The following is a 23,411-nucleotide window of genomic DNA, read 5'->3' on the forward strand; positions in this document are numbered from 1 at the left end:
ACAGCATGTCTCTGTCTGTGGTCCACCACTCTGGGGGTGCTGTAGCTGAGTTGATATGCTTTTTGTTAGATTTTGGGGATTTTGAGCATAAGTCTGCTGTACTGTGTCTTTCTTTTAATCCTGTGAGAGGAGGAGTTGAATTCAAGCCTTTCCCTTTTCATTGCATCCCATTCTATCATCAGGTTTACTGGGAAATTAGAAATGTAAGTTTGGGGACCAGTTTCTGAAGATTAGGTTAAGCTTCCTACAAAATCCATAAATCAAGGGTAATAGAATGTAAGAGCTGTGAAAAATTTGAAACAGATTTCTTACATCAAAGATGGAGAATTTTACTGGTTTTGATTAGAAAAAAGTGATTCCTTAAAAAGAAACCTTGTTACATTTCTAAGTATGTCAATGTAGAGTCTGTCCATTCTATGATGGTCAGCACTGCTCTCAAATTTTTAACAGTTGTGAAAATGGAACAACAAGATCATCTTCTAAATGTATTCAGCTGCTTTTAAGGAGAAAAACAAATTAATTTCTTTGTATTGTTTGAGTCTCTGTACTCACAACTCCCCCATTCCCCTGCCTGCCCCTCCTTTCCCCTGGGGTCTTCATTGGTATTTTTTCTGCAATTTAGCTTTTAGAGACGAAACAGTAACATTGTTTTTCCTTGTACTTTCAAGCTTGAGCATGCCTGGACTGAGTGTTCTAATTGAGAATTTCATCTACAGATACACCACAGATCTCTATATACATTAGGTACACCATATACTATTGACCTGGGTTTACTGTGAATCCCTGCATTGGCCCTGGGTGAGGAGTAAGATAACTGAGGAAGGAATTTTTGATTGTATAGGGAGTGTTGGTTCACTGCATTTGTTTTTGGTTGTGGAATGTGTAGCTTTACTTCTTCTCCTCTGATGTGTGTGTCCCACCAAACGGCTGATTTTTGGTGTTTCTAGGGTCGCATTTTCCGAGACATCTCTCTGCACGAGGTGGGCCCAGCAGAGCGTTCCGCTCTCTATCTTGCAATGATAGAAACTCTGGCCCTGCTGCACTCCTTTGATTTAGAGTCACTGGGTCTCCAAGGATATGGTAGAGGAGCAGGATACTGCAAAAGACAGGTACAGCTCTTAACAATCTCTTGTTTTGTCTGGTCTTTGAATGTTTATTTGATTTGCAAGCTAAATTGTTAATTATTAACGGTCATATTTTAGCTATTAAACCTTCACTTAGCTGGATTAATTGTGCACAGTCTGAAGCCACTACTGCATTCAGATTGACTCTGTAGTGCTGTACTTAGGGAATGATATGCATTTACTTTTGGAATAACACTAGATTTGGGCTATTTAAGTAGGATTGAAATAGATGTAGTCTTCATTTCATCTTTTGATATCTCATTTCACATTTGCAAGTGCAGAGGTACTGGGTTTTAGTGAATTTTCAAGCAACACAGTGATAGCCAAAGCCCAGAAGCATGTGCTTCAAAATTGTGTACTCTTGAAAAACTTGTGAATCAACTGAAAAATCTGTTGGAGTGTTTGCATTTTTTAGGTATCAACTTGGAAAAAACAGTATGATGCAGCTGCTCATACAGATATTCCTGCCATGAACAAGCTGGCTGAGTGGTTAGCAAACAACTTGCCACCTGATGACAATGAAGAAAGCCTGATTCATGGGGATTTCAGAATAGATAACATCATCTTCCACCCAACAGAGGTATTTGAAATGTGTTTACATGTTTAGTAGGTTTTGGCCCTCCATTTGTTTGTACACCTATCATGTAATGGCACACTTAACATGTGGGTTGTTTTAGTGCATGAAACATCTTTGAATGGAACAGTGGAAAACTGAATTCTTCTCTATGCTCTGTATAAGGTGTTTGGGTACCTAATACAGTCCTGGCTTTCATTGCAGGAGCTAGACAGAATGGATGGAATCACAGACTCATAGAATTGTTTGGATTAGAAGAGACCTTAAAGACCATCTATTTCCAACTACTTGGCAATGGGCAGGGACACCTTTTACTAGACCAGGTTGCTCAGGATCCCATCCAACCTGGCCTTGAGAGATACTCTATTCCTTAATTCTAGTCCCTGCTTAGAAGTATAGGAACAAAGCATTTATATGCATGGATCTTATTGGATTCAGTGCAGCTGAAGGCTCACTTCATTAAACTACATAAGTATCTGATCCAAAGCCTCCTGACATCTGTTTTATGGCTTCTTCAGTTAACAACAAGGGCTTTTGGAGCAGGAGCTGGGTGACATGACACTACATGACACTAGTGGAAGTGACACTAGTGATACATGACACTAGTGGAAGCAAAGGAAAATCTGCTAAAGCTTTTTAGTTAGGGAGCACGTGTAGATCACAGAGACCCTGAAAGTTTCCCATCCATCTTTAGGGAAAAAATAGATTTTTTTTGTTGTTGTTTCTGGTTTATGGAAATAAATGTGTGCTACCTATCTATCAACACAATTGCATTTTCATTACGTTTTTCTGTGCTATCTGCTATGTTGTGACCAGAAGACATTCCTGGAACTTGCAACCACGACTGCAGTGCCTGCTTCATAACAAAGCAACAGATCCCAGAGATTGCTAGAAATTTTGTGCACAGATTAGTTGATAGATGTGATTTGTAGGCTTAAATGTGCTGATTGATTCCCTGAACAGGGAATTTGACAGTCTGGGGGACTGTCCCAGCTGTTCCTGTTGCAACTGAAGGAATTGACCAAGTTTTACATCAGTAATTTTAAGTTATCTGTAGAAACCATTCCTGAATATGCAGAACTGACCATGTAGGAAAGACTTTTCCACATATTTCAAGTAGCCATGGATCAGAAATAGGCTGGAGGGGTCATTCAGGTTGACAGGACAGCTGGGTTATAAGAATTTATCAGAATGACACTGTGGGGAGTCTCAGACCACCCAGCTGAAGACACCACTGCAAGGATGGTTGCAGCAGAGGCTCACTCGGAGCTGGGATTGACTTCCTGTTTAAGAAATTCAGTTCCCCGTGTAAGTGTTAATCTATGGAGAATATTGTGAAGGTTTTCTGGTGCATGGTCTGTCAGTGAATTTCTGTGCTAAAGCACTGTGCAATAGGACTGGGAAAGAAACACAACAACTCTCAGTACTACTGTTCTTCAGGATATTTTAATTCAATCATCTTTTATACTAGAAGAGTCTGGAAGTTTCTGACAGGAAGAACACTACTCAAAAATGCAGATTTAAATCAGATTTTCTTTGGAAAAATGCCTAGCTTTCTGTCCTTATGTGAATGTTAGTTTTCTGCAGATCTTTAGATAGTGCCAAAAGGAACTCTTTTTGCTGTAGACAGCTACAGTGTGTATTTTTAATGTTAAACATATGGTAACCAAATAAAACACGTGAATATTGAGTAGGCTGTGCATTTGTGGATGGAGAGAATGTGTCTTCTAACACTCACATGGGGTTTTTATTTTTTAAGGCTCGTGTTTTGGCAGTGCTGGACTGGGAACTTTCAACTACTGGTCATCCTTTAGCAGATTTAGCATATGCCACTCAATTCTACTTTTGGCCTGCATCTATTAAGGGCCAAGGCTCTGTCTTGGGTTTCAAAGACATAGGTATGAAACTTTAATCTTTTTCTTGAAGCAAACCCTACCCTTGATTTCTATTTGAAATGTTTTAGGAATTAAATGGTAAATTCACAAGCATATTGTTTCCCATTGGTAAAGAACTTTTCCATTTTTTTTTTTCATTGTAGCAAACATGCTGATAGTGAGTCTTTAGATAGTTCTGTTCTATCAAGCTTTGTCTTAGCTACAACATGCTACTTCTGTAAAACCTTCTTTTGAACCTTTCTAAGAGATAATGGAAGAAAAAGAAATTCAAATGTAAATATATAATTTAATTTTTAAACAAAAAAGCCTTTTCTCTCCTGGGTGAAATTATTTGTCTGACTGATGGGGAGACAAAGGGCAGCAGGAAATGTTACGGTTCTCTGAAATTCTGGCAACTCCTACTTCCTTTGGTCTCTCCATATATCACAGTTATGTCTTGAGAAATGATAAATCATGGTGTTTACTATGTAAAAGAAATACCTCATTAAAAACAGTTTTAAAACTGTTCAAATGTTTGAAGAATAAGGTGGAAAAAAATCATACAAAATGTTGAGTATTCTAAACACATGTGTTTTATTTTTTTGTAGAAAATCCTTCATTTGAAGAACTGATTTCCATTTACTGCCGCTGCCGGCATATTTCCACTTCTTTATCCAACTTCAACTTTTTTCTTGCTTTAGCCTATTTTAAAATGGCAGCAATAGCCCAGGTAATACCCTCACATTTGCTGAAATGTCAGATATCTTTGTGTGTTTGTGGCTAGTTCATTTAGTCATGGCTGATAATTGTATGTCTATGCTGTTGTCAGTTGGCTTGAGGGACAGGCTGGGCTCGTTTGCCATATAACTTGCAGACTTTTGTCTTTTCTTTTTTTGTTTTTTACTTTTCCACTAGTATTTTTTGTGATTTGTCTTTCATTTGGTTTAGCTGGGATATGGTTTTAACTTTTGTGCAGCAAGCATCTCCATTGTATCAGAAATGTACCAAAACCAGTGTTAGCATATCCCAGTAAGTTTGTTTCCTTTAAAGACTATGTGCATTTAAGTATTACTTTTCCATTTGAAGAAATCACCAGTGTGTCAAAGAGAAAATTTTAAGTGCATAATTATACGATATATGGCTTTCTTTTGGTTTTAGGGTGTATATGCCAGGTATCTCATTGGAAATGCTTCTGCAGAGAATAGTCATGAATTTGCAAAGGTTGTGAAGCCTTTGGCAGAAAGAGGATTAGAGCTCTCAGAAAGGTAAGAGTGGTCTAAACTACTGGTCAAAGGCAAGGCAAAGCTTTTCTGACATCTTCATTTACTTGAATGTCTTTCTAAGGCAGTTGATGTTATTATGAGGAAAAATCTGGTCTTGTTACCATTCAGTGTTCTTCCCTAGGTCATCCTTCAGCAGCATACAGCACAGCATTTCTGGAGAGCTCTTCCATCAAAGTAGGAAAGGCCAAGAAATTTTGCTGAAGGTTAAGCAATTCATGAAGCAGCACATTTATCCCGCTGAGAAGGTAAAAGCTTTTCATTAACCTGTTTATAAAAGAACATTTTCTGACTAGACTTTATAAAAATGTAAAAATACATCTAGAACTCATGCCTTCCTGGGTTTTTTCCAAAACAGCCTTATTTTCATGCAGTAATGATTGTGGCATTACAAAATATTAGCAGAACTCATTATAGACAGCATTTTTTTTTTCAGGATTAAAATGTTGTATGCATTGTTAATGAAAGAATTATTTTTTTAAACTTCCGAAGTGTCAAAACTTCTCTCTTTAGAAAGTGTTACTTTTTAAAGGAAGTTGCCAAAATACTTGATAGACTAACAACAACCTAAAACTCAGATACTGAACTTAAAGACACCTATTTAAAAAGAGAAACTCCTGATTTTAACCATATGAAGCTGAGTGTTTCTGTTTTTTACTTTTTAGCCTGTGAGAAAAAATGGGATTGCATAATGTATCAGAGTAGCCTCATTCCTGAATAAATCTAAGACTAATTAAGGTTTTAAAGATAAGGAAATATACACAAAGTCCATAGTTAATGGAAGGGAAAATTAGGTGGAGTAGTTTACTACTTATCCTGGGAAGGTTAGGAATTTCCACTTAGAAAGCTGGTTCAGCTTTTAGCCTCATGGAAGTACAGATGGCTTTTGTTGCAGAATTTGTTGGTTTGGCTTTCAGAATTTTTTTTCCCCAAGTCAGGCAGAAATGCAGAAAATGTCTTAATCTAAAAGATTTATGTATACATCTACCTATCACAAAGAGGGGTTGAGGGCAGTAACTCTTGATATTCATAGTTCCTTAAAAAGTATATCTGTGACCAGGTTTGGATTGTAGTTTTGGATTGTCCAAGAAAGCCTTGCAATAATTAAAGTATTTGCTTTAAAAAACAAACAAACCACAAATGGCCATGCAAGTTTTTCAGATGAGTCGTGTTGTGGTTGGAAGTTATTTCTGGTCACAGGGATTGTGAATCAGGACTTGTAAATTTTACTTGGCTGTTTGTCTGTATTGTGTCATTTTCAGAATTGGACACTGCTTTTATTGGGTTTTTTTTAACTAGGTCTGGGCCAGGTTTGAAGTTCTGTGCCTCACTAAAACATGCTTGTGAAAATACTAAGATTACTGAATGTAGATGTTCACTTAAAACTAATGACTGGTGCTTGGAATGACTGCTTACATTATCTGTTAAGGAATTATTTTGACAGGAAGAGAAGATATATTTTTTGTGTGTTTTATTTTTTTTTTTTTTTTGCTTACAGTTAACAAAAGATTAGCTGGGTTATCTGCCTGAATCATAAATGTCAGTATATCAGGCTTTTATTTGTTGTTTTATTTTTGGGTTTGTGCCTCTTGCGTGTACTATTGGTCACAGGTACTTTCATCTCCAGAAAGTACTGACCTCCTAGTGCCATCATCACATACTTTAAACCACCCCCAATAGTATTACAGTACTGACTGGGGTCATCTGATATTTAAAGTCTTGGAAAATGAATAGATTGCAGTTGAACTTTCAATTATGTACTTTATTTTATTATGCAATTAACTATATAATGTAAACCTGTGTTAAATATTTTTACTTGGTTCCTTGGGTCATAGATCTGGAAGAGATGTATTATTATTTGTGTGTCACACGTGTTCTTAATTTAAACAGCATCTTTTATTTTGTTTCTCTAAGGAAATAGTAAAATATTATACTGAAAGTAGAAATACTGAGGACAGATGGAGGAAACCACCACTGCTGGAGAGACTGAAGGTATGGGATAACAAAATTTTTTAGCACTCTAGCAGTAAAAGAGCACAGACAGAGCATAAGAGTAATTGGTGTATCCTACTGAAGAAGTTACTCTACATGGAAAGAAACAATGTGAGGAACAGTGGGAAGGAAGGAAGAAGGAAGTATGGAAAAAGTGAGAAAGCACATAAGAGAGAAGTACAAAATGAGGTCTGAGAGGGTATACCTAAACTTTAAGTCAAAGACTGAATCTACAGTTGCAGAATAGCTATTGAAAAAAGCATCAGTTATATGGGGCAGTAGGGTAAGCAGGAGCAAAGAAGATCTGTTGCAAGCCAGAATTTAATTTTTTCTAAGATTTATTGCTGATATTTTTCTGTTGATTCCTGTGATAGGAATTGGCCAAAGCAGAAGGTCTTTGGAACCTTTTCCTCCCAGACGTCAGTGGTCTCAGCCAGCTTGACTATGCCCTAATAGCTGAGGAAACAGGAAGATGCCTTATTGCTCCTGAGGTTTTCAACTGTCATGCACCAGGTTAGCAACCCTGTCCCAAAACTGTGGCACTGGGAGCATTAAAAAGTTTGGGGTCTTGCACCTTACAGGCTGTGTGTCTCGAGCAGTAAGCATGACTGCTGATTTCTTACAGACACGGGAAACATGGAAGTCCTCCACATGTATGGCACTGAAGAGCAAAAGAAAGAGTGGCTGGAGCCTCTCCTGGAAGGGAAGATCAGTTCTTGCTTCTGCATGACAGGTAAATTTTTCTCCAGAAGAAATTTCAAGCCAATTCACGTGGTGTATGCATGGAAAAGTAGGAAACTGCAAGTTATGTGTTACAGTGGACATTTCTGTACTAATTCAGTATCAGTGAATGTGTTTGAATATAAAATTATCTATGAAGTGTGAATGCAAACTGGAGCAGCTTTGCTGCCTTTCTTGATAGTTGCTGATTTTCATGGTTACAATATTTAGTATTTGCTTTCTGTCTATTTTTCTTATAGTTTTTGTGCCAGTAAAATACAGTACCAACAGGTTTACAATAAAGCTTACCCTTCCTTGTAGTGTGCTGTGGACTTCTCTAGACACACACCACTGGGTCCAAGTATGATTATTGTGATTAAAATTGTGTGTTTTGCAGTGTCATGGATTTTTTCAAAGATATAACCCAGAAGTAACTTGCTTTATGTTTGTAGCTCAGTATTGTATTTAGTTTTGCTCCTGAAAGCTTGTGGCATTCAGCATCTCTGGAAGGTCTGGTTCTTGCTCTAGGGGGTAGCTTTTGGAACATGGGGTGTCAAAATCTTTATCCTCCGGTGTCAGAGGGAATTGAGAGAACTCAGCCTTGCAGACACTTACTTTGAGAATTCCGTTTCACTGTGTTTCCCAACAGGAAATGGATACTTTTGTTTTAAAGTATATGGCCTGTGAAAAGAGGTAATGGTGAAAGGAGAGGGAAGATTCTTTCCTATTCCAAAAAATCATTGATGACATTTTGTGGACAACTTCATGTAGTCTTATTTCAGATACAACCAAAATTATTTTCAATCTCTGTTTTCACTTGAGAAGAACCCAGGAGGAGAAAACAGGCTGAGGAGAAATATGCCTGTTACCTGTAAGTATAATGGAAGGATAAGGGATTTAAAAACACAAGGAAAGGAGGAAGGCTGATTGCAAAGGGTGGTCCAAGCCCAAGAACAAGGGCATCTTAACTGGCTATGAATAACAGATTGTTGGAAAACAGGAAGTCTTCTGACCACCAGCAGCAAGGTCCTTCAAAGAGTTTTTCTATTGGTAGCAAACCAGTGTACTTTTAATAGAATATGTTTAGAGCCCTATATTTTTGGAGGTTGTATTACCTTTATATTTAATCTGGTGGTTTGTTTTTTTCCTTGAACACAGAGCCTGATGTGGCTTCAAGTGATGCCACCAATATGCAATGCACCATTGAGCGAGACGGGAACAGCTACGTCATCAATGGCAAGAAGTGGTGGAGCAGTGGTAAGTGTGGAAACCTAAGTAAGAATGGATAAGGCTAGATTTTTATCCAAGAACTATTGAAACAAAAGTGTTTGTGCTCCAGTTTTGAGACAAAAATTTGTCTTCTCTTGAGTAAAGGCAACAGAATGTAAAACAACAGAAGGAGGTGAAGTGAGCTTTTGTTCTGTGAACCAAAGTCCAAGATTCAAATCCAGTTTGGGGATTTGGGCCCTTTTTGGAACCTCTGAATCTTGTTCACAGAATGAATGCTGCTATTTTCTTTAAACATTACCTCTTTCTATCAGTTAACTTACACATTTATGGCTTTGTTTTCATGAAGCTGTCTTTGGCAGCTTGTGTGAGAGGTTTGAGAGTACCATGTAACTACAGTAAAATGTGGCTGCCTTTAAAGTAGCCTTAGCCTGTGATGCTGTTGGACTGACTATTGCAGGAGATTTTCTTATGTTATAATTACCAGTAAAATTGTACAGTACTTTGTACTGTAAGTGACAGCTGTCCCTAATATTGTAGTTCTGGTACTTTTTTGCCAAAGCATGTGACAGCAACTCGAAAGTCATCATTCCCTGAGAGTTTAGAATCCAAGTAAATAAGCCGAGTTGTTAAACTTGAATGTTTCATTTACTTACACAATTGAGGCAGCTACCTGCTGATACATGACTGTGCAATACCTGGAGTCACCAGAAGATAGATCTCTCTGTTCTACTCCTGTGAATCTGGCAGCAAAAAGAGGCAGGGAGTCTTGTCTCCTGACCCAAGAGTGTTGCTTAACTGCTGGCTACTTGGCCTTTACTCTAGGTCAGTGTCTCCCAGCTGTGCATTGCAGTCCCTGAGCAAGTAATGAGAAAGTTTTAGGGGATTACACACACAAAATAATATTCATAAAATTAGTTATGTGAATTATAAAAAGGAGAGTAAATGTAAGACAGCATGATTTGGTTTGTCTTATTTCTAATAAATACAATTAGAGCAATCAGGTTTGCATAAAGACAGGTACATAAAAGGCACTGCAATTCCAAGAAGTTTGAGAAATGTGTTCATTCAGCTCTGTATTAGTCAGTCTCTCTTTCTGCCTGGCTGGGAAGATGGGGTTTTTGTTTGTTTTGGTGTTGGTTGGGGCTTTTTAACTTTTGGGACATTAAAACCTTGGATGTGTGGGAATTCCAGAAGCCTGGCAGCCTTGTCAGAATGTCGCTTTGTATTTGTGAAGACAAGTCATAAATCACATATACAAGGAGTCAGTTACTTCATGGAAGAAGTGGAGTTTCTTATTATGCTCTGCATGTGTACAGGAAATCCAGTATGGCTTAAATATGTCAGATTTATGGTGTATGTGTAGAAAACTGGTCGCACTTCTTTGTTCACGCCCTAGTATTTCTCAAAACACTGGGCAGACATTCTGCAAGCTTTTGTCATCCAAACAGGGAGAAGACGCTCATGTCTTGTTTATGCTACTGTTGTTTGTCATTTTAGAGCTTTTGGTTCCAGTCCATAATTGTGTAACTAAGAACAGTATCTAAGAATGAGAGGTTCTTGTTGACTTTCCTAATCTATAGATGAGACATTCTGTCAGAGCCCACAGCATGTTTGAAGACAAGGACAGTATGCTATAACAGCCCTTCTTCATTTTGAAAGCTAAGCTAGTATGCCAGTATGTTTGAAATGCTTCCAGTGACTCATGGAAAACTGCTGTTTTCCTGGAATCACTGCTAACACTGTGGCAGGGGACAGCTTTGGTACCTATTTGTGTAAAAACTGTAAATCCATGAGCTCCATCTGGAATGGGAACCTCTCTTTTGTCAAGCAAGGCCTCCCCCATTTGCTGGTTGGTAAATGCCTATGATGAGAGTATCAGTACCTACTAAAACAAAACAAAAATAAAGATAAGAGAAAACAAAAGCCAGTGCACTTTTTGTATTGTTTGATTTTATTGTATCTCTATATATTTTAGCAGATACAGTTATTGCAGTGCTTGATTAATTTTGAAAGTTCTCAAGAGAAAATCCAGGCCTTGTATCTAAAGATTAACTGAACTCTTTATTACATTTACAAAAATCTCGAACATGCCACCCTTGGAGCACTGATGTCTTGTTGAAGTTTAGGGTGAGCAGAAAAGGAGACATGAAAGGTCATTTTTTCTGTAGTTATAGAAAAGGGGTTGCTGCGGTATTTTTATGGAGGATGTTGTTGCTGCTATACATTTGTAGAAACACACAGAGAATGGCTTTTCCACCTCTTTATCCCTCTCAATTCTCAGCCATAAGCTTATACTTCATTTCAATCTGCAAGGATATTTATGGAATGATGAGTTGAGAAATGGAACTGAACTGTTAAGCAAATGTTCTAAAGTTTTAGAAAATAGTTGGAGAGACACAACGGTGTTAACTTCTGGTACAAAGGTTCCTGTTGTTTGATTGCTGATGGGTTTTTTTCTGTTTTAATTACATGCTTAGATGTGTACAGGTTGTTCGTTACACAGTTACTTAATTGCCTAGTATTGTGACACTTCAAAATTTTAATCTTGGGGATGTTTTTAGGTGTTTGGGTTTTGTTGTGATGTTGTTTTTTGTTTGAGTTCTTTCATGTTGTTGTTTAGTAAATATCTCAGGTTGTTTCTAGTGGTTTCAGTATTCAGATCTTGCTTGATTCCGATAAACATGTTCCACTTTGAAGTGCTCTGTAGTGTCTTGGCAGTTCCAGAAATTCATAAAAAGTTGATTGTAGAGAAACAGCTGCAGAAACAATAGCCCCTGGAATTAGTAAACAATTCCCTTGGTTATGTAAGATGATGGAAGTGGTGGAGGGCCTATATAGTGAAACTGATTGTTTCTTCGGTAGTGTCTTCATAATTCATAGAAATTTCTTCAGGTCTTCCATTCTGCTGTTGTCTTCTCCAGTAGCCATAATTTTTTGCGATTTTCATGACATGCATTTTGAAAGAGGCTCCCAGAAAGGTGTAGAGGAGAGGGTTGAGGCAGGTGTGGAACAAAGCGATGCTCTTGGTGACCTGGAGTGCCACGTCCATGGTTTTACTGGCGTGGCAGTCCGTAACCAGCACGTAGATGATGTCTATGGCTCGCCACAGCTTCACGATGTTGTAGGGTAGCTGGGTGACAATGAAAGTAGCCACTACTGCCAGCAGGACCATGAAAGGCCTGGACTTCTTAACATTTGCAGACCTGAAGATTGCCCGAGCAGTAGCGGAATAGCAGATCAGCATCACGAGGAAAGGAAGCAGAAACTCCAGGATAATTTCCAGGATCTGAATGGTTGATTTTAAGAGTGTTTCCATGTTCATTGGAAATATGGGAAGGCATTCATTCCTCTCATTGTGTTTCCTGACTTGATTAAATATCAGCTCGGGGATACTGAGGAAGATGGCAGCCAGCCAGACACAGATGCAGGTAACACTGCAGTGTTTGCCAGCTCTTCTGCGGCCCTGGGATTCAGAAGTGGCCCTGTATCTGTCCACACTGATACAGGCCAGGAACAGCATGCTGGAGCTGAAATTCATGGTGTACAGAGAAGAAGTGAGCTTGCACATTGGATTCCCAAGTTCCCATCCCTGCACTGCATTTGCAGCCCAAAAAGGGAGGGTGAAGAGCAGGAGCAGGTCAGCAATGGCGAGGTGCATGATGTACACATCTGTTTTGGTCTTGGGTTTCTTGCAGTAGGCGTAAATTGCAACCACTAATGTGTTTCCAGCCACTCCAACCGTGAAAGCCAGTGCATAGAACACTGGGAGGAACAGTTTTCTGAAATTTCTCACATCGCTTTTTTCGCAGAGAAGCTCATAGGTATTGTAATCTATCAGAGGGTTTAGATCATCCTCCTCATCCTCAATCCAGTAATCTGTTGAGTTATTCATATCTCAAACCGTGGCAAAGCTACAAGACACAAGAAAGTGGAGAGAAGGGAACACCAAAGAAATAATATTGGGTTTAAGTTCTAAAATTTCTGTTGAAACCTAAAACTCTTCTTCAGGGCTGCTAATACATTTCAGCTTGAATATTCAGAATACATTTGTGAATAATCAAAGTGAAGCTAGACTGTAACAGAGAGACCATCTCAAGTTCTCACATGAAATAGGGTAATTGACAACATGTGTGTGGGCAATACATGTAAAATGGATTGAACTGAAATGCTTTCCTTACCCCTAGCACCTGAGATTGTAAACTGCTTGGAGTGCCCCTCACTAATTTCTGCATTTGAGTCAAGGGGCCGTCATTGCTTTGACTGCTCTGACTGTGTTACGTTTGGCACTATTCCATTGCACATGACTGTGTCTGTACCTTCAGAGGGCTGGCATTCCACCTTCCCCTCTCCAGCCTCTGCAGAGCAAAGGAATGCCAGCTGAAGGCTGGAAATGCTGTCACAATCAGGTTTATAAGGAATATGAGCAGATTACAGCTGAGGCAAGCAGCTGCCTGCTGTCATAAATATTCAGTGCCTGCTGTCATAAATTTTGACAGATTTTGAATATGAGTATAGTACAAGGAGAGCGTTTTTGTTTGTTTCTCAGACACACTGTACGTGCCCATTGCTGAGCAGCAGCAGAACAAGCTTAATTTAGTCTCCATCCCACAGCGAGCCATGCCCACAAGGAATTTCTTACAGAAGAGGCAGATTGCTGTGGGTACACTGCATATTACAGCTGGAGGCTTCTCAGGATGTTGTGACAGAAAGGAATTTTATCCCATATAAACTGCCCACAAGTACCCAAACAGCTCAGAAACTCTGCTGGTTTTTCAAGTATAATTTCATGACAGATTTATTCCGTAAACACTGAGGCTGGCTTCTCACTGCCATCTTAGGCTTGAGGCTTAGTTATTCATATCTTCCGATTCCGTCTTAAGTAAGTTTATGTCCTGCATTATTTTCTTCTTTTCCTGTAACTGTGTTCATTGACTAATGTGCTGAAAATCTGTCTGTTGTAAAATACAGTACTACAATACCCTGTTTTCATGAAATAAATGGGATTAAGGTTTGTTAGCAGCAGTAGCAAAAATCAGCTGAGAATGAAAAACATATCTCCCTTTTGTAGTCATATGCAGTGTTCAGAATTTGAGGTCAATGTTGCTGAAAGCAGACTGTTATCTGATATCTAAGCTACAATGTGGCTTTTTCAAGGCTGAAAGAAAAATGCAAATACCATTTTTGTTTCTTAGACAATTGTTTAAATGAAGGGTTGCCAAGTGTCTCTTAAAGTTTTTTTAACATATTTTTCTTCTTGGAAAAATAAGTCACTGATTGATCTCATACTAAGGGATGCAGACCAATTAAATAGAGAGAAATTAAGAATTTTTATTTTTGTTTGATTTTTTTCAGTGATTCTCCTAGCCAATTATTTTAGAAGTGTATTAGTTTGAAATTAACTATCTGGTTTATGACTTTGTTGTATTACTCCGTTAACATTTCAAAACACTCCCCATCAGACTTTAAAAAATGATTACTCCTATTTGAAGTCTTGTACTTTGTTCTTTATTGTTGCCTTAATGAGATGTGCAGAATGGAAAAGTACAGTCACTCTACTTATTACTTTGGCAAAGGGATGTCTGTTCTATGCCCAGCAAGCTGTGTTAGCAGGATTCTCCAGAAGCAGAAATTTTTTGCAGCTTTATAATACTTTGAGGAGAGATTGAGTTATCAGCAGCAAAAGAACAATTTTTATTTTTATTTTTTTTAGTAGAAGAGAAACTGCAGCAAGAATAGTTTAATCCACTTAGCTAAGAGTTGAGGAAAATTAGAAGTTAAATGAAAAGATTTGATTGTGGTCTTAAAACACTTAATACAGAACCCATCGAGGAACATTTAATCAAATGGGATCACTGGCAAATTTACTTGAAAGCAAACCAGTAAACGTTTCAGGGCAAACTTTAAAAGTCTGTATATGACAAAGCAGTTTGGCTCTGACTCTGTGCTCCGCTGACTGATAAGCGTTTGCCTGTCTTGAGTTCGTGACAGAAACAAAGTTATCTAAAATGCAACTGTTGCCATTTCCCCCTTTAAAGCAGGGTTCTGTTTCGGCTCCTGTACCTGTTCACGCTTGTCTCTCCCGGTAATGCTGTTTCTCAGGCACATGTGCCCCTTGCAAACAGCCGAGCAGTCCCGTGGGAGTGGGGCACGGAGGAGAGGTGGAAAAGCTCAGTTTAGTCTCCATCCCACACAGGGAGCCATGCCCACGTGGGATTTCCCACAGAAGCAGCAGATTGCCGTGGGTACACTGCACCTTACAGCTGGAGGCTTCTCAGGGTGTTATGACAGAAAGGAATTTTATCATGTATAAAATGCCCACAAGTACCCAAACACCTCAGAAGCTGCTGGTTTTTCAAACATTGTTTTCTAGGAGGTACACTAATAAATATATTAAATCTGCAACTGCATGCTTTCTTGCAGAATTATTTCAGCCTTCCAGACAGACAGAAATTCAGTGTTTCTGTGTGTTTAAACTTGATGTGGGATTGTATGACTGATGGTGAATTAAGTCAATATCCCTAGTTTAAACAGACAGATTTTTTTTCCTCTGATAAAATAAGCAGTATTCTGTCCTACTACTGAACAAATCTAATTTTGATACCAGAAAGGAGATGTGCCTTAGTGAAATGATATCTCTCTGTAAAGCCAACTTAACTAAGAGTAAATGTATGCAAGGAAGATATCATACAATATACAGAGCAGTAAGGATTAAAACAAAACTAACCTTCTTTTGTCAGCAGATGAGGAGCAGGTACTGCAATTGAGATGTGCCTCAGTGAAGTGAATCTGAATTGCTCTGACACACTGCATTTTGACTTCAAACACCACACCCTCATGTGGAAGTCCGTTGCACTTTCATTTTGACTTGACAGTTTTTAAAAAACCTTTAAAATTGTGCTTTCCTGGCAACTCCTCTTGTGTTGAACATGTACACTTCCTACATTCCTCATTCCTCTCTGTTCTAACCAGACTGTGACTGCTCTTTGGAAGGTCAGGACACTTACTACTTCTCTTTGTTGGTTGTGGTTTTATTCCTGGAAGTCTGAGTATTTTATACATCATCAAGAGGCTTTTATGAAAGAACACATTAATAAGGTGAAAAGGACAGAAAGGAGGTCCATCTGGGACTGAGTTACTGCCCCAGACACCGCAGGGAGTCACTCCATTCTGTTCTGTCCTCAGGCACTGCTGTGCTTTTGATGGAAGGTTTTAAGGATCCTTCCAGCCCCTCCTTACATAACTTTTTAGGAGCTACAATAGAAATAGGAGTTGCTTTTTGTGAGGTGGAGAAAGGGGTTCTTTCAGTGTGTGAAACCAGAAAGATGATAAGGAAGATATATGAAGGCAAGTGGCAAATGGTCAATCAGAGTACAAGCAGATATTCCTGCAGCCTGGGGGAGAGTTCTCATGGGCTTGAATGTTGCCAGTCAATCTCACAGTCAAGTAAGTGACCTGTTTGAATTGTCCTGGATTGGATAGCCATTTAATGAGCTTCAGTAAATGCAATATTGAAGCCAAACAACAGAGAGAGAGATTGAGCAGACCAGAGTCAGATTTTGGGAGGTTTGTCACTCTGGTGCACCTGCCATGACTGGATTAACCTTCTGTCTGTGCTTCAAGTATCTTGAAATATGTGGAAGGAAAGATTCCTAAAAATGTGCAGCTAAGAATGTAATGGGCAGATGTTTTCCACATGCTGTATTTTGTTTCTGAAGGACCAAGTAAAATGTGCTGGAGAGGAATTGCAGTCTAGAGGAAGAGTGCTACAATATTTGTGCATATTTCTGCAGTGCTTTCATCTTGAGTTATCACAGTGGCAGATAAGATGTTTGGGCTTCTTCCCAGCCGTCTTCTCACAGGTCATGTCACAATTTTGAGACCTGAACCATATCTCTTTAAAACAAATTAAACTTTGAGTTCTGAATAGGCTTTGTCTCAATAGGGTCTCCAAAAAGATGGAATAATCAGGCTAGAACTGAGAATGCTCACAGGGAATTGTGTGTTGCCTGCAGAAGTGCCCAAGAGGTTCTGTGGGTAGGCTGCAGGAAGGCAGATCATGTAAATCCTGCTTTGCTTATTGCAGTTCCTCAGCTCCTTGTAACTTTCCAGTGGTGCAGGGAGGACACAGTCTTCCAGTCAGAGTAAGGAAATAATATTGTCATGTATGTATTTCAGCAGGGTCAAAAGTAACAAAAATCATTTAGTAAGTAAGAGTGAATACGAAATAGATCTTACTTAAGTAAAAACAATCGTGGCTGTGTGAAAGTGGCATGAAGGCAAAGAAAAAACATTCCTAAGCTGAGCAGCTGCTCTCACTGGTGCCATAGGAGCCTGTGAGCTCCAGCTGGGAATGAGCAGCAGCCACGTTCAGTGGCAGAACTGCGAAGCCCTTGCAGGTGCATGGCCCCAGCATTGCCTGTTTGCTTGCAGCTACAGTGTGGTCTTTGCCCTCCATGAACCAGCTGCCTGCAGTGTTGTCTGGAAAAGATGAGATAAAACTGTGGAATACAATATTCTAATGGATAGAAATTCCTGCAGGCTCTTGGTGGGAAGTGCCTGTGTGTGTCCCTTTTCTCCATTTCTCCCACATTCCAACAATCAGTACCACGCTGCCATCTATCCTACTAACACCAGTATCTTCTTGTAGGAGAGTCCAGAACATGTGTTTGTCAGTGCCTGTCTAGGAAGCTGACAGTGCCTGTCTAAGAAGCTGTCAGGTCTGTAGGCCACCACAGACCCCTGACCATTAGCAGGTAACCTGCTGGGTGAAGGGTGCAGCAGCCAGTGTGGCAGATATCATAGGTATTCAGCATTCAGGCAGTAGCTCATCTGGCCTTAGTCATCTTAGACAGGAAAGTGAAGACTGGACAGTGAAAAATAAAGAGATTCAAGAATTAAAGTGCTGCTGGCTTCTGAAGGCAGACTTCATGGCAGCTTCCTCAAGTACAGGTGATACTCAAAGGCTGCCACATTTAGTAGTCTCTTCACCAGAAATAATCTGTATAAGTTGATTGTGTGAAGATCGGTAAACTTAAGTGTGTTATAACCCTGATAGCAAAGATTAGGCTTCTGATGGGATTGTGATCAACACTCTAAGCATGTTTTAAAATACTGCCTTGGCCTATATGAGCGAGTGCCATGAAGAGTTCAAAAGTACAAGAAGTTAGTTAAACCAAAGATGTTTGCCAGTGTAGCAGCATTGTGGTCTAAAAGTTTTGGACAGGTTGTGTGGTCATATACATTGAAAACTTTATTGAAAGCTCATCAATATGGAAATACGGTTAAAACTGATCTTATAAAATATATAGTGTTCCTTCAATCATGAGTTTTCTTGAAAAACTACTTCTAACTCCTACCAAAATAACAGGCTTCTCTGACTCCTCCCGTCCATCTTCCAGCAACGTCTTTGAATTCTGTAAGTGATGTGCAAATGTCATTTACAAATGGGATGTTTATTCCATCCAGGCTGTTTGCATTCCATCCAAAGCACTGGAGTTTTTCAGAGTCTTGCGTTAGACCACGACCTTTTTTTCTGTCTTTTATGGGTCAAAGTGACATAAAATTTGTTTTAGTTTTTCAGGACTTCAGACTCTAAGGAGTTGAAGGGCCAGGAATCTGCTGTCCTTTGCTGTGCTTAGATAGGAACAATCACATGTGAGATGGAGGTATTCATTTGCCTTCCAGAAGTGTGTACAAATGATTTAAAACATCTGACCAGATGTCCAGCTCTCAGTGAACTCCTCACTGAGTTCAACATGAAAGCTTCTTCTGAGTTTGTTTGTTTTTTTATCCAACATGGGTAAATTTGCCCTTTGTTTTGAAGCAGGGATGTGACTTCAGGATTATTTACAAAATAGCTTTTCAGGAGATTCCAGAAGGTCAAAATATCTTTTGTTGTAAACCTCATTTGAAAATAGGTCTGGTTTAGAAAATAGCACCTGTATAATTCTTTACCTTCCATGGAAAAGGAGAAGAGTCAAATACCCCTTCCTCAGGGGTGACATTTCCCTGTGCAGGGTTGTACACTGCAAAGTATGTTGGGTCATTTGGGGTTGATCACCTGCTTGTTGCAGTTGCCCAAATGAGCCAAATGTTTGAGATCCCATTTTTGGGGTACCCAGTTGATTTATGGCCCTGCCCAAAGCTTTTCACTGGGATTTTTAGCCTGTTAGCATTGTACAGCTCATGGGCCACTCTGTCAGCCCCCTCTGGAAACAATGGCTGAAAACCATATTGCAGAAGAGGAAAGTAAACAGCTGGCAGTCTGGCCCTCCAAACAGGCAGTGTTTATCACAATTAAATAAATCTCTCTCCCACTTCCTGGCCATCACAGTGGCTGTTTGTAGGAGGAAGCAGCTCAGCTCAAAGCCAGGTGGTTGTATTGTCCAGACCAGAGTCCCCCAAGCCTTGTGAGAACAGCTGCCAGAGAAGTTATAAAGTTGTATTTGCCTCTAACCTCAGAACAAAACCAAGTGGCTACAGATCAAGCCTTGAACTGAATCTCTACAAAGCTTGTCATCTGCACTGAGATAGCAGTAAAAAATTACTGATTGCTACACCCAGTGGGTATTTTCCTTAGCTTTATTGTTTGTGGGAGGCTTTGAAAGGAATGAGAACATACTTTGGTTCTACGAAACCTTTAAAGAAGAACACAGGGATGATTAAGGGTCATAGAAATGTTATTTTAATCCATGGTAAAATCTTCTTCAGGACAAGTACATTAAAGTGCTGTCTTTATGCCACAAAGGCTTAATAAATATGTCCATATAAGAAACATCTCAAATAATGTTATCAATGGCTTGAAATGCTAGCAGGCTATTTTCAGGTAACAATTTTCACTCAGATCTTTCTTCAAAGTGCAATCTAAAATCGTTTGTGTAAAGGGGGAGAAATCCTGCACTGCAGAGAAATTACGCTGAAGTAGCAAAGTTATCATGGTAACCCTTTGATAGCCATGATTGTGTAAGTTGGTTTTAATGTGGTTGGTGTCTCATTCCTGCATAGAGTCTTCTGTCTTTATGGGTTGAAGAAGTGTTTTGAAAAGTTTTACTTTTGAAATGGCAGCACCTCACCTTATAAATGTGCTGTTGTATCACACTTATTTGCTCAGCTGTAATCAGATTCCATTTCAAGTACCTTCTTGTTCCCTTTTCATAGGAATAGGTGAAGGAGCTGGAGGCTTTGGATGTTTGGCTTTTCATGTTGCCCTTCCCAGAAGTCAGCTCCCTTTTACATGTTAAGTGTTAATATGTATTTTGTTTCATTGTGATATTCAGAATATAAACACAGGGGTAGAATGTATCTGCTGCATCACAAGAGGGGAGTAGGGCTTCTTTAAAACTTCATTTGATTTGACACTGAGATTTTATACTAAAAACAATTTTTGTGTTTGCCACTTTTTTTAAGGTGCTGGGAACCCGAATTGCAAAGTTGCAATTGTAATGGGCAAAACCAAAAACTCATTGGCATCCAGGTAAGAATTCCTAGGAGGCTCAGAATTCCCTAAAACTTGTTCCCTGGAGGAGTCATTGCTTGCAAAAACTTTAAGTGAAATGCTATTAATTGCCTTGACAAGTTGGACATGCTCCTAAGTTAGAGGGATGTTTTAAACCTCAGCACCTGTCTGTTGTAGCCTGAGATCCTCTTTTGGTGTTAGATGCTGTTGACTGAGTCCTCCCAACCTTTCCACTGTTACCATCTTTCACTGGCACGCTTCCCACCTCTCTCCATTGCACCAGCTCTAGTGTTTGTGGAGCCGTGTGATGAATTGGATCAGGAAATCTGGAGGGCTTTACTACCTTTATCTTGGTCACATAAATTTTAGTCTGCATCAGTTGTTTAGTCTGTATCAACAACCAACAACTGGCTTACAATTTATTTTGTAAGTGTAGTATATAAAAGAATCAACACCAAGAGGAATTAAATAATAATGCTTAAATAATAAACTCAAAACTTCAGAGCTTCCCCTGAGAATTGGTACAAGTGGCACATCAGAGACCTGACGTGCTGATTAAGTTTTCCACAAAGTTAACTGTAGATACAAAAAGTTAAGCCTGAAACGTGGGGTGTTGGTAAGGTGAAGCTGTGTAAGCAGAGAGCATTGCACATCTTAAATCAGACCTACTCATTCCATCCCTGTATGTGTAAACAGAATCCTGACCTCTTCTTCTTTGACACAAGCACGTTCAACTCTTGTTACCAAACTAGAATTGCAAACTTTTGCAAAAACTTAGACAAGTAATGAATAAAATGTTCGGTGTCTGGTGCTATTAACGTCACACAGCTTGTAATGCAAAAAATTGCAAATCTTGTATCTAAGATGGATTTTAGCCCAAATTCCATGGATAATCTGAAGTTTTTAGGTTTGGCTAGGTCCCACCAAGAAGCAATCAGTAACTTGCACACAGCACCCAGGAAGGTTTGCCGGGAAGTTGTACAGACAGTGGCTCTTGAGCTCTTAGAAGCTGGAGAGAAGTTAATGGAGGGGATTATGAGACACTCCACTTGCTAGAGCTTGAGACTGAATTCAGAGATCTGGGGCATCTAACAATTGACCTTAAATATTCTGAAGGAATGTAAGCATGGGGATGGATTTCTCTTTCCTAAACTGTAGGCAGGCCAAGGTGATGATTCTGATTAGCTGGTTTTGAGAACAAAACAGAAAGGTAGAGGGGGAGAGACTGGGTGATACAGAACTGTGTGCATGGGAGTGACAGCAGTAATTCCTCAATCATGGTGCATTAGGTGCCACTAATACATTTTCACTTGTTGACTGGTGGGTCAAGTAGTGTTGAAGTCACACTGTGTGGGCAGGATGGTGCAGGTGGTGCAGGTAAATCTCAGCACTGGCTTTGTGCGAGTCCTAAATTTAGGATGGGAAATAAAAAAAGTGGAAGGGGCAGACAGAAGGGACGCTCAGATTTAACTGTGCTTTTTGTCTTGATCAGGTACAAGCAGCACAGTATGATTATTGTTCCGATGGACACCCCAGGGCTGAAGCTGATAAGACCTCTCTCAGTGTTTGGCTACATGGGTAAGTGATCATATTTATCAGCTATATGTGTATTAATTTATTAGCAGGCTCAGAAGCTGCAGTTATACTAATAAATATTGTGTATGAAATGAATCATTAAAATGGATATACAGAAGAAGTGTTAGGAACTGGAGACTTGTCTTTTTATCTTCCTTTGTTTTACCCTGCTGTTGTGTTTTCTGTCTCTGTAGATGAGATCCATGGAGGACATTTTGAGATACACTTCAATGACGTGCGAGTACCTGTCTCCAATATAATACTGGGTGAGTTTCAGCACTGATTTCTTTTTAATACATACAGCAATGAACCAAGCTTTATGAGACAGTGGTTTATGTCATGAATCGCCATAAGGTATTTTAAACAGCTCTGGTCAGTTGAGGGAGTCCAGTCTTCCTTTAGCAGCCTACCTGCTGCTTGAATGTACTTTATTTAGAGCAGAAGGAAGCAGGGCAGTTCTGGCTGTCACGTAAGTATCATTGTCCTGAAGAAGAGCAAAGCAAAGTCTGTAAGTGGTGTTCTTCCCCCAAAAGCAGCTCTTGTAGACTTTACAGACTTTCAGAAAGAATGTTCTGCTGCACTCCATGGCCAGTACTTGGCAGAACTGAAAAAGAATTAACAAGCAGGCCAGCACTGTGAGCCCCTGTAGGGAAAACTCTGCTCTACTTCTCTCACTTAGTATGGATCCTGATTTCTTCTATTTCCCCTCTGCTTCTTTAATTTTGCTATGGGGCCATTTCTGCTTGGAGCCTTGGACCCGTTCAAGAGGGGATCACAGAGTGTGCAGTGCCTGTTTCTGTTTCCACGCAGGTGAGGGCAGGGGGTTCGAGATAGCCCAGGGGCGGCTGGGGCCGGGCCGGATCCATCACTGCATGCGATCCCTCGGTGCGGCCGAGGCTGCCCTGGAGATCCTGTGCCAGCGCGCGGCTCAGCGCCAGACCTTCGGCAGGAAACTCTACCAGCACGTGAGCACCCTCCCCTTTGGCTCAGCTCACACTCCTCACACTGACCTTCGCTTGGCCCACACACAGCCTTGTGGCTCTGATAATGCACGTGGCAGCAGCTGTGCCCTAACCTTGAGTTCCTGTTCATAAAGCCTTGGGTGACAAAGGGAAAAAACCAAACCATCTTACAAGGATCCCATTTTTCACCATAATCTACAGCACCTTTTTTATTTTTTTCCCCTTGCAATGTGCAATGAATTGGATATCCTTTTTGCTGGATTTGAATATGCATTTTTGTCACTGTGGGTTGTTCTCTGCTTTTCCTGATCAATTTGGACAGGTATTTTTTCAGGCATGCAGCTTACGTTTCTGTAGTTACAACCTGAATTCACCATTTTTGTGTATCCATTCTGTCACCTGGCTGTCTCTATTCACAATCACTGGAGACACTTGGGGGTCTAAATTTCACTGAAAATTTTGCTTCTTTGATCAAATATTTGTAGTTGCTTATGAATGTACAGACCACATGAAGAGCAGATTGGAGATCCTTGCTCTTACCTTGCTCAGGATTGAAATACTGTTTCATGAGCAAGAGCTTGCTAAAATAATAAAAATATGAGAGTCTGCTTTATATATAGGAACC

The 23,411-nt window shown here is 39.7% G+C and overlaps 2 protein-coding genes across 2 annotated transcripts in view; one reads left to right on the forward strand and one right to left on the reverse strand.

The window, feature by feature from the left end:
- ACAD11 (acyl-CoA dehydrogenase family member 11) overlaps positions 1 to 23,411 on the forward strand; it is a 28,854-nt gene that overhangs the window by 2,828 nt on the left and 2,615 nt on the right. Inside the window, exons 4-17 of the mRNA XM_063407681.1 lie at positions 948 to 1,109; positions 1,540 to 1,704; positions 3,458 to 3,596; positions 4,181 to 4,302; positions 4,731 to 4,837; positions 4,977 to 5,100; positions 6,767 to 6,844; positions 7,219 to 7,357; positions 7,470 to 7,577; positions 8,723 to 8,821; positions 20,201 to 20,267; positions 21,742 to 21,827; positions 22,019 to 22,090; positions 22,635 to 22,789. Of these exons, the coding sequence (XP_063263751.1) occupies positions 948 to 1,109; positions 1,540 to 1,704; positions 3,458 to 3,596; positions 4,181 to 4,302; positions 4,731 to 4,837; positions 4,977 to 5,100; positions 6,767 to 6,844; positions 7,219 to 7,357; positions 7,470 to 7,577; positions 8,723 to 8,821; positions 20,201 to 20,267; positions 21,742 to 21,827; positions 22,019 to 22,090; positions 22,635 to 22,789 (1,623 nt within the window). The remainder of the gene's footprint in view (positions 1 to 947; positions 1,110 to 1,539; positions 1,705 to 3,457; positions 3,597 to 4,180; positions 4,303 to 4,730; positions 4,838 to 4,976; positions 5,101 to 6,766; positions 6,845 to 7,218; positions 7,358 to 7,469; positions 7,578 to 8,722; positions 8,822 to 20,200; positions 20,268 to 21,741; positions 21,828 to 22,018; positions 22,091 to 22,634; positions 22,790 to 23,411) is intronic.
- ACKR4 (atypical chemokine receptor 4) lies at positions 10,725 to 15,739 on the reverse strand. The gene is made up of 2 exons (XM_063407714.1): positions 15,519 to 15,739; positions 10,725 to 12,705 (listed from the first exon to the last, which is right to left on the reverse strand). The coding sequence occupies exon 2, from the start codon at positions 12,684 to 12,686 to the stop codon at positions 11,625 to 11,627; it is 1,062 nt and encodes a 353-aa protein (XP_063263784.1). The 5' UTR covers positions 12,687 to 12,705; positions 15,519 to 15,739; the 3' UTR covers positions 10,725 to 11,624.

Source organism: Prinia subflava, chromosome 1 (genome assembly GCF_021018805.1).
Source record: "Prinia subflava isolate CZ2003 ecotype Zambia chromosome 1, Cam_Psub_1.2, whole genome shotgun sequence".
Classification (NCBI taxonomy): domain Eukaryota; kingdom Metazoa; phylum Chordata; class Aves; order Passeriformes; family Cisticolidae; genus Prinia; species Prinia subflava.